Consider the following 11,277-nt stretch of genomic DNA (forward strand, 5'->3'; position numbering starts at 1 on the left):
GGTTGGATGACGAACGCTCGTTATGGACGAGCGTTCGTTGGGAAAATGAGCGTTGGATGACAAACGCTTGTTATGGACGAGCGTTCGTTGGGATGATGACGCTGGATGACGAACGCTCGAAAAACAAAGGTTCCTGGACGTACGCTCAATTTTGGGCCTGGCCCAATTGAATGGTTTCTAACCTAGAATTTTCTAGGGGTTTAGGAGGTTCACTCTCATTCCCACTCCCCAGCTCACGTCTTCTCTGACCCAGGGTCCCCAGCTCTGCACCACGAACTCACTACCGCCTCTGCCATAGCCGGCCACCGTCGCCTCAAACAGAACGCGCCTTGGCCTCGCCGGCGACACCTCGCGTCACCAGAACCACCGTCAGCCAAGACAACACCGTCTCCACTCTTCTCTCTTCGAAAACCAGCAACTCTCAAGGAGGGTTTTTCTCCACCTTCATCTCCGATCCACTCGTGTCATCATCACCCATTAACATCCACTTTTACTACCCATGACAAACACAAACACTGCCACAATAAGGCTCCCCGTGCCTATCCTCGTCCACCTCCTCGGCCACCATCACCTACCAGGACAACCTTAGCAACGCCGTTGCCACCACCACACAGCAGACTACTACTTCCAAACCGCCAACCACGAAACAATCAACCACTCTCTTCCTCTCAAGCCTATCCAACGTAGGAGTTCCGTGCCATGGACCTCCATCGTCCCATTCATCCTCACTGGAAGAGCGACTCTAGTGGAGAAGACTTCGAATTTCAAGGGGGCCATTTGAGTTTTGGGACGTAAGGGTTTCACAAAAATGGTGCAATGAATAAAGTGGATATTACTGGGTTAGCGTTTTTTGGCAGTGATTTTTTACTGGGTTTCCAACGAGAGCATGATGTATCGATGATGATAACAGGCGGTCATGGAGAAGAATGAGAATAAAGGATAAGTTGCATACCTGAGAATTCCTCTGATATTCGTCACTTTGGATAACCTCTATCTCCTCCCGATGATCTATTCCCGTCACCCTCTCCAACTTTTTTCTCTGATCTTTCTCTGCTCCTTCCTTCCCAAGATCTTGGGCTCCAATCCCCCCCCTAACCACCTGGTCCCTTTTTCTTTTCCAAAAAAATCTTAGAAAATCTTCCCTCTAACAAACCGGTCCCCCCTCCTCCAACACGTCTCTCACATACCCCTTTCCCACGTTTTCTCTCTTTTTTCTATTTTTTATTTATTATTTTTTCAATTTTATTTTATTTATTTTTAATTTTAATTTTATTTTTCAATTTTTTTAATTATTTTGACTAAGTGATCCTATTAAAACAAATTGAAGATGAGAAAAATAGAAATCGAAAACAATAAAAATGGAATAAAACAATAAAATAAAGAAAAAATAATAAAAACACATTTTTTACAACCCGGACAAAATTGAGTGTTGACAGCTGCCCCTCTTTACTTAGATATTACTAAATAATATGAAAATTTAATCTTTTCGTATTATTTAAGTAAAGCTAAGTAAAGATAAAGACACTAATTTTGTCCGGGTTTCAATCATGAAAGAAAACGAACAAAATAATTCAAATCACGATGCCAAATGACCAATGTCAAGTAGAGTATCAGTAACAAAAACTAAAACCTGGATTTGACCATTGCCTCGCAGAGGGCCAAAATCACAGCACAGAAATTTAAACCCGACCATTGCCATGCAGAGGGTCGATAACAGAAAACTAAAACCTGGATTTGACCATTGCCTCGCAGAGGGCCAAACTCACAGAACAGAAACTTAAATCCGACCATTGCCGTGTAGAGGGCCGATAATAGAAAACTAAAACCTGGATTTGACCATTGCCTCGCAGAGGGCCAAACTCACAGAACAGAAATTTAAATCCGACCATTGCCATGCAGAGGGTCGATAACAGAAAACTAAAACCTGGATTTGACCATTGCCTCGCAGAGGGCCAAACTCACAGAACAGAAATTTAAATCCGACCATTGCCATGCAGAGGGTCGATAACAGAAAACTAAAACCTGGATTTGACCATTGCCTCGCAGAGGGCCAAACTCACAGAACAGAAATTTAAATCCGACCATTGCCATGCAGAGGGTCGATAACAGAAAACTAAAACCTGGATTTGACCATTGCCTCGCAGAGGGCCAAACTCACAGAACAGAAATTTAAATCCGATCATTGCAATGCAGAGGGCCGATAACAGAAAATTAAAACCTGGATTTGACCATTGCCTCGCAGAGGGCCAAACTCACAGAACAGAAATTTAAACCCGACCATTGCCATGCAGAGGGTCGATAACAAAAAATTAAAACCATGATATGTAACTTTGAAAAGTTAATAAATGCCGAGTAAAACATGAAGATTTTGCAAACAGTTCTCCTCGCTTCCTCTTATATGATGTTATGTCATGATGGTGCATGAATGCATAGACACATGAGACTTTCATTTCGCTCTTTTCTTTTTTTATCTTTTTTTTTTTTTTTTTTTTTTTTTTTTGAAAATTTCATGTTTGGAATCCATTGTTAATATTGTCATCAAACACGATGTACGTTCAAAATGCATTTCTTAAAAACAACGTTGATAGGTATAAAACCCTTTGATGAGCAGGAAGCAAGTGTAACCCTGAGTTAAAATTCTTTTTATCGCTTTTTGCAATCCAAATTAACTTGAACCCTGTAGGATGTGAAAGAATGGTTATGAAAAGCAGATGAATAATGATTTTCCGTGAGCAAATATTAACGTATGCGTGTCCCTCATCTGGGGGAAAGTGCTATCAACATGTTAGGCTCCCCTACTGCCCCAATTTTGCACAATAAGTATGCTTTGGAAAAGTGGAAAGGTTTGGGTATGAAAGATTCCCCCAAATTGGATAACCTTCGATTGACAGGGAGATCTTTTTTCCATTTTTTTTTATTTTTTTTTATTTTTTTTATTTTTTTAATTTTTTTTTATGAATGCGTCATTCACCACATCATTCTGTTTCCAAGTTAAATTCGTGAGAAAGATTAGGACAAACAGTTTTCAGTCAGCGTGGACTTTTATTGGCTTGTACCGTGGCTAAAGGTCAAAGGGTTTTTGAAAGAAAGGATAATGAAGGCCCAAATAAGTGTTTGACGGTTAAAGTCTTTAAACAAGAATCATTTGCAAGGTGCCCAGTCAACTGTCTTTAGAGATTTGAACTTCAGGCATCCTTTATTGTTGTTTTTTTTTTCATTCTTTTTGGATCATTCTTTTTGTTGCCCCTGCTGTGGTCCTTTTATGATACTTTCCTTTTCATTCATCATTTTTTTTTCAACTTTGGATGCTTATGATGTACCCTTTCAAATTGACGTCGACATGCTAATGATTCTTGTATAGGGTGATAAAAACAATTACGAATTTTGGCTCAAAAGGGGTGCAATTGAATGAACTGCTTTTGACGATTGGATAATGAAAAATGGCCACCCGTCACTCCGAATCTTGTTTGTCTGATTTTCTCTTGAATTTAACCCTGAAACTAAACTATGTAGTGCTTGACACATCAACTTCATTTTTTTTTTATCTCCCTAATCAATGGATTATCGGTGGTATGTAACATGATGAAAACTGCCCCAATATTAGGCATATGGCGAAATCCTTCGTCTTGTGGGAAACGAAAAAGTTAGGGTTCAAGTAATGTGAATGCAAATGCTTTATTAAGAAAAGAACACCGGTTACACCCAAAACCTTGAATCAGGAAAAGGCTCACCAACGATATTTTTTCAAAACTCCTTTTTCGAAAATACTATGTCCTTGACAACTTTATTAACAACAAACTCAACATGTGACCTTTTTTCGTTTTCCTTTTTCGACATCCTCCAGGACCGAGCTCACCAACCTGATATACCTGTGATGCTTTTATCAACAAACGCTTATTTATTTTCATTTTCATTTTCCTTTGACCACTTAACAACTCAGCCTGACATGCAATATTTCGGATGGAATGCAAACAACCAAAATATGAATGAACTACGCGAATTTCATTTATTAAAGAAAACACAGAGTACAATAATCTTTAACGATAATATCAACATCCCCTTAATAGCAACCACTATCACGGAATCATCATGCGTAAAACTTTTTTACTGCATCAGAATTAACTGGCAATGGTAACTCCTCTCCGTCCATTCTTGTGAGAATTAGTGCCCCACCAGAAAATGCTTTCTTCACTACAAATGGCCCTTCATAATTTGGAGTCCATTTGCCTCTATGATCTTTTTGTATAGGTAGGATCTTCTTCAACACCAGCTCACCTTCATGAAATTCTCTTGGCTGTACCTTTTTGTCAAATGCCTTCTTCATTCTTCTTTGATACAATTGTCCATGGCATACTGCTGTTAGTCTCTTTTCATCAATGAGATTAAGCTGGTTGAAACGAGCTTGAACCCACTCCGCCTCTTCTAATTGGGTTTCCATTAAAACTCGTAAGGACGGAATTTCCACTTCAAACGGAAGTACTGCCTCCATTCCATATACAAGCGAGAAAGGCGTTGCCCCAGTCGATGTTCGTACCGAAGTGCGATAACCATGTAAAGCAAAAGGAAGCATTTCATGCCAATCCTTATACGTGACCACCATTTTCTGCACAATCTTCTTGATATTTTTGTTAGCAGCCTCTACTGCCCCATTCATCTTTGGACGATAAGGAGAAGAATTAAGATGATGAATTTTGAACTCCTCACATAACTCTGTCATCATCTGGTTATTCAAGTTAGTGGCATTATCAGTGATGATCCTGTTAGGGATCCCGTATCTGCAAATCAACTCCCTTTTTATGAACTTGGTCACTACCTTTCTAGTCACATTAGCATAAGAAGCGGCCTCAACCCATTTTGTGAAGTAATCGATTGCAACTAATATGAAACGGTGTCCATTTGATGCCTTTGGCTCTATAGCTCCGATGACATCTATTCCCCACATCGAAAAGGGCCATGGTGCAGACAACACGTTCAAGGTCGTGGGTGGAACATTGATATTACTTGCGTACACCTGGCATTTCTCACATTTTCTCACATGTGTACAACAATCATTTTCCATAGTCAACCAAAAATACCCCGCTCTCAGTATCTTCCTGGCCATTGAGTGCCCATTCATGTGCGTGCCAAATGTACCCTCGTGTACTTCTTTTAGTATCAGGTCGGCTTCTTTTGCATCTACGCATCTAAGGAGAACCATGTCATGATTCCTCTTATATAGAATATCCCCACTCAAAATGAAACTGCCAACCAACCTCCTTAACGCCCTTTTGTCGTTTTCTGATGCCTTCTCTGGATATTCTCGAGTCCTAAGATAATGCTTGATATCAAAGTACCAAGGTTTACCATCTACCTCCTCTTCGATGAAATGACAATACGCTGGCTTTGCATGACTCTTCATTTCAATCATTGGCAATTCTGCATCTTGATCAACTTCAAACATCGATGACAAGGTAGCTAATGCGTCTGCTAATTGATTATCTTCTCTCGGTAGATGATTAAACGTGATGGAATCGAAATACTCAATTAATCCCCTGATGTAAGCTTGGTATGGAATTAATTTAGTATCCCTAGTCTCCCATTCTCCCTTCAATTGGTGGATGACCAAAGCTGAATCTCCATATACATCTAGAATTTTTGCTTTAGACTCTATAGCTGCTCGAATTCCCATGGCACAGGCTTCATATTCTGCGATATTATTCGTGCAATTAAAACACAACCTTGCCGTCATTGGAATGTATTGATTCTTAGGAGAGATAAGCACTGCCCCTATTCCATGCCCCATTACATTCGAGGCCCCATCGAATAATACCGTCCACGCTTTTTCATTTTTGTCCTCTTTATTCTCAGCAAATAAAGCCATGATATGTTCATCAGGAAATTCAGGTTGCATTGGCTGATAATCACTAATGGGTTGATGGGCTAAATATTCCGCTAAAGCGCTACCCTTGATAGATTTCTGAGTAACATATACAATGTCGTACTCTGACAATAGCATCTGCCATCGAGCTATCCTTCCAGTGAGAGCAGGCTTTTCGAAAATATACTTGATAGGATCCATCTTGGATATCAACCAAGTAGAGTGGCTCAACATGTATTGCCTTAGACGATGAGTAGCCCACGCCAGTGCACAACAAGTTCGCTCTAACGACGAATATCGTTGTTCGCAATCTGTGAATCTTTTGCTCAAGTAATATATAGCATGCTCTCTTTTCCCGTCTTCATCATGCTGACCCAATACACAACCCATGGAATTATCCAATACGGTCAAATACAAAATGAGCGGCCTTCCTGGCATAGGTGGACGCAATACAGGAGGGTCTTGCAGGTATTGTTTGACTTTTTCAAAAGCAACTTGACAATCTTCATTCCAGACTACGGCCTGGTTTTTCCGTAGTAACTTGAACATTGGTTCACAAGTATCAGTTAATTGGGAGATGAACCTAGCAATGTAATTCAATCTTCCCAAAAAACCTCGAACCTCCTTTTCTGTTTTGGGCGCAGGCATTTCCGTTATCGCTTTTACTTTGTCCGGATCAACTTCTATCCCTCTTTGACTAACAATGAAGCCCAACAATTTTCCAGACTTTACTCCAAACGTGCATTTGGCAGGATTTAACCTGAGTTTGTACTTTCTCAGTCTCTCAAATAATTTCCTTAGATTGAAAATATGCTCCTCTTCTGATTCCGACTTTGCAATCATGTCATCCACATAAACTTCAATTTCCTTATGCATCATATCATGAAAGAGTGTCACCATTGCCCTTTGGTATGTTGCCCCAGCATTCTTGAGTCCGAAAGACATCACCTTATAACAGAATGTTCCCCATAACGTGATAAAGGTCGTTTTTTCCATATCTTCCGGTGCCATTTTAATTTGATTGTATCCCGAGAATCCATCCATGAACGAAAACAACGAAAATTTGGCCGTATTATCAACCAGAGTATCGATGTGTGGTAACGGGAAATTATCTTTCGGACTTGCACGATTCAAATCACGATAGTCAACACACATCCGAACTTTCCCATCCTTCTTAGGCACTTGTACCACATTCGCTACCCATTGTGGGTATCTTGCCACAGCCAAAAATCCTGCGTCAAATTGCTTTTGGACCTCTTCTTTAATTTTTAGTGACATTTCCGGCTTCATTCTTCTTAGTTTTTGCTTGACTGGAGGGCATTCTGGTTTGAGTGGGAGCTTATGCTGCACAATATCGGTATCCAGACCCGGCATGTCATTGTAAGACCACGCGAATACATCTTTAAACTCCTTCAACAGGACACGCAATCTTTCCCTCACCTCCGTTTTCATACTAGTACCGATTTTCACCTCCTTTATCTCATCCTTCTCTCCCAAGTTGAGTATTTCAATCTCCTCCTGATGGGGTTTTATCTCCTTAGATTCTTGTTCCACTAATCTCAACAATTTCGGAGAGGGTTCCACATCATCTTCGAAATCATCTTCCGTATTATTGATAGGGTGCTCAAAATTAGGAATATTGATATCATTATTTTCAAAACAATCATTGTCACATCTGCATCATTTAAATTTATGAAAAAGTATAAATAAATAAGATAAACAAAGAAAAATGCCAAATGATGATGAAATGCAACTTTATTATCACGCTGAGTGAAAAGTAAAAAGAATCAATCCACAAAACTTCAGTTCTAAAGCCCCAATCAAAACTATAAGCTTAATTAAAACTATTACATTTTGTTCACATTAAGCATCACAGGTAAATCCAGTGTTTCCCAATTGTTGAGTTGAGTATCAGGGGAGCAAGCCCACACAAAGCTCGAACTTTGAGGCCTTTCTTCATCCTCCACGGCTGCTATCTGGCCAGTGTTGATCCACCCAGCACTGCGGAAGCTTTCCTTGATGTCAACAATGTGAATTTTGCTCTCTCTGGGCCCTCGTCTTTCTGCACGGGCCAGACTGCGCTCTTTTCTTTCTTCAATCACCCTTTTCCTGTCTTCCTTGGTAGGTTTGTACCCCAAGCCATATCTGTTCTTATTTTCAACGATTTCTAGAGGGAATGCTCGCCCCTGCCGATATTTGCCCAAACCTTCCCCATATATATAGCCCTCTCTTAGCATAATCTTGGCCATCATAATAGAAGCACATGATAGGCGAGGATTTACTGGAAACGGTTCCACACAAGCATTTCCCACAATTTCCAACGATTGGAAGGCTGTCTCGAGAGCTTCTTCAGCCGCCTCGATGTAGCGCGTGGATGATGGTCCACTCACAAGAAGATCCTCTTCTCCTGATACTATCACCAGCTTATCTCCTATCACATACTTCAACTTCTGGTGTAGTGTAGAAGGCACAACTCCCGCCGAATGAATCCATGGGCGCCCCAACAGACAACTATAAGCTGGCAGGATATCCATAACCTGGAATGTTATTTGAAAAACGCATGGGCCAACTTGCATTGGTAAATCCACTTCTCCCATCACTTCTCTTTTACTGCCATCAAAAGCCCTCACAATCATTGAACTTGGCCTCATATGCATTCCTTCGCAAGGTAGCTTTTCCAGAGTTGCTTTCGGCATGACATTCAAGGAGGACCCATTGTCCACTAAAACACGCGCAATAACATGATCCAGGCATTTCACAGAGACGTGAAGAGCCTTGTTATGCCCTCTTCCCTCAGCAGGTATCTCTTCATCCGTAAAGGTGAGATAATTATTAGCAACAATATTGCCAACAATACCTTCGAATTTATTCAACGAAATACCTTGCTCCACGTGAGCCTCACTGAGTATCTTCATTAGCAACTTTCTGTGTGATGCCGAATGCATGAGCAAGTCTAACAAGGATATACGAGCAGGCATACGATTTAACTGTTCCACCACCTTATATTCACTTTGTTGTATGAATTTTAAAAATTCACAAGCCTCCTCTTCAGAAACTTCTCTCCTCTCTTCCTTGTCGGGGATTTCCTCTGTCTGTGCACCCTTCCCCTTTAAGAATTCTTTTGCCTTCGCGGCCATCGTTGCTTCATTATCATTAACCTTTTCTCGTGCCAACTCAGGTGACGTGAAAATTCGACCACTCCTAGTCATTCCCCCTATCCCTGATATGTTTTTGACAACAGGATCAACGCTTTGCGTTTCGCCTGACGCATGCATCCCATATCTCCATGGGACGGCTTTTTCGTTCTTGTAAGGAAAAGGGGCTGGTACATGGATAACTACAGGCGACCTTCCTTGAGTTGGTGGGATAGAAGTAGTCTTAGTGAAACGAATCACCAATGGTTCTGGTACAATCATGCCGGATTCATCACCAGTTTGTGCAAATACATCACCCTCCTCCCTCTTGTAGCATACCTGCATCAGACCACGATCTAGCAGGTCTTGCAGAATTTCTTCAAATTCAACACACTCCTCAATAGAGTGCTCAGCCTCTGGGTGGAGCGCGCATGCCATACTCTCATCATAATCACCCTTCAAGATACCCATTTTCAGCAACGCCTCCAAAATAAACCTCCTAGAGCTCTTGACTTCTTTCACATTTCTCACCAGCTCATGCTCTTTCACTTCGACAGCATTCATCGAAGCACTTCCATGCCCAGATAAAGGATTGGACTCGACACTAGGCTTATCCTCTTGGAACTTTAACCACCCGGAATCAATTAGAGTCTGTACTTTATGCTTGAAAGCCAGACACCTCTCAGTGGAATGACCAGCGGCCCCTCCATGATAACTACACTTTGCATCTGCATCATAACCTCTTGGGTACGGAGGCTGCAAAGGCTTCAGGGGACAAACGACAACTAGACCTTGTTTGATAAGCTGAGGCAATAATTCCGTATAAGTTGTAGGAATTGGAGTAAAGTTAACATAATTTCTTTCCTGGTTCCTTCTTGGATAAGTATTGGGACCCACATTCATATTGGAACCTACATTTGCCCCACCCCTCCAATTATTCGTCGGGATGTATTGTGGTTGATAGTACCCCGGTTGTTGTTGAGGCCTAATTTGATGACCAAATGACGCGTTAGCTGCATGTGGATGTTGACCCCAGTATGGTCGATAGTTATGGGTGGGAGCTTGACCTCTCCACACGGGGGTTGCAGATGTTGCATGCACATCTCCCTCCTTTCTTTTCCCTGAGTTGAAATTGGGTTTTTTGGAGTTTGCACCCACCGACGAGCCATATGCAATCTTCCCATTTTTCAACCCGATCTCTATTCGCTCGCCTATCACGATGATATCGGCAAAATTTGAAGATACATTCCCCACCATATGTTCATAAAATGGTGGTTGGAGCGTATTTACAAACATAGCCACCATTTCTTTATCATACAAAGGCGACTCAACTTGTGCAGCCAATTCCCTCCACCGCTGAGCATACTCCTTAAAACTTTCGTTGTCTTCCTTCGACATGTTTTGCAGCTGTAAACGATCTGGCGCAACATGTGTATTGTATATATACTGCTTCACAAAAGCATCAGCCAAGTCTGCCCAACAACGAATTTGAATCGGCTCCAAATGGGTATACCAGTTTAATGCCACTCCAGCCAAACTATCTTGAAAAACATGGATGAGCAGCTGCTCGTCATAAGCATATGCAGCCATCTTTCTGCAAAACATGGTTAGATGGCTCTTTGGGCATGTATTTCCCTTATACTTCTCAAAATCTGGCGCCTTGAACTTATGTGGAATTTTGACGCCAGGAACCAAGCTCAATCTAGAAACATCCCCAAATCCATAACTTTCATACCCCTCCACAGCCCTCAATCTTGCCTCTAGGCTCTCCAGTTTATCTTTCGCCCCATCAACATTACTAATTACCCCCTGAAACGAGGTATGTGGTGCAGTCCCTGTAGAAAAGCCCTCTCCGGTAATCACAGGCGGCACCGGAGTTACTCGTATTCCATCAGACAGGCTTGCATGCATTCCTTCATTTATCATGGGTGCGGACATTACAACAGGTCCCTGAATACTGATTGGCGGAATGTTGACAGTGGTAGGGAAAGAGAATGAAGCCTGCTCCCCTTTTGTGTATTCTCCCACAGGTGGGGTGTAACCTGGAGGTAATCCATACATTGGGAACGGAACAGATTGGCTCCCAGAACTGAACACCGGAGGGTAATATTGAGCACTTCCCTCGACTTGCGCAGGCGTCGCCCCTCCCGTAGTCTTCAGGGCTTCGAGAGCCGCCAAAATCTGGGCCATCTGATCCTTCAACTGGTTGACATCGGCCTTAATAGATTCGTGTGACTGCTCCCAATTCTCCATGACCTTTGAGTTAGCTCTGGTCCTGTACGGATG

The 11,277-nt window shown here is 41.8% G+C and overlaps 1 protein-coding gene across 1 annotated transcript; it reads right to left on the reverse strand.

Annotated features, from left to right (window-relative positions):
* Positions 1-233: 233 nt before the first annotated feature.
* Positions 234-10,389, reverse strand: LOC148198312 (uncharacterized). The gene is made up of 4 exons (XM_088115753.1): positions 9,016-10,389; positions 7,787-8,982; positions 953-1,112; positions 234-458 (listed from the first exon to the last, which is right to left on the reverse strand). The coding sequence occupies exons 1-4, from the start codon at positions 10,387-10,389 to the stop codon at positions 234-236; spliced, it is 2,955 nt and encodes a 984-aa protein (XP_087971879.1).
* Positions 10,390-11,277: the final 888 nt, after the last annotated feature.

The sequence above is a fragment of the Vigna umbellata genome, chromosome 5 (assembly GCF_029865625.1).
Source record: "Vigna umbellata cultivar VRB3 chromosome 5, Vumbellata_1.0, whole genome shotgun sequence".
Classification (NCBI taxonomy): Eukaryota; Viridiplantae; Streptophyta; class Magnoliopsida; order Fabales; family Fabaceae; genus Vigna; species Vigna umbellata.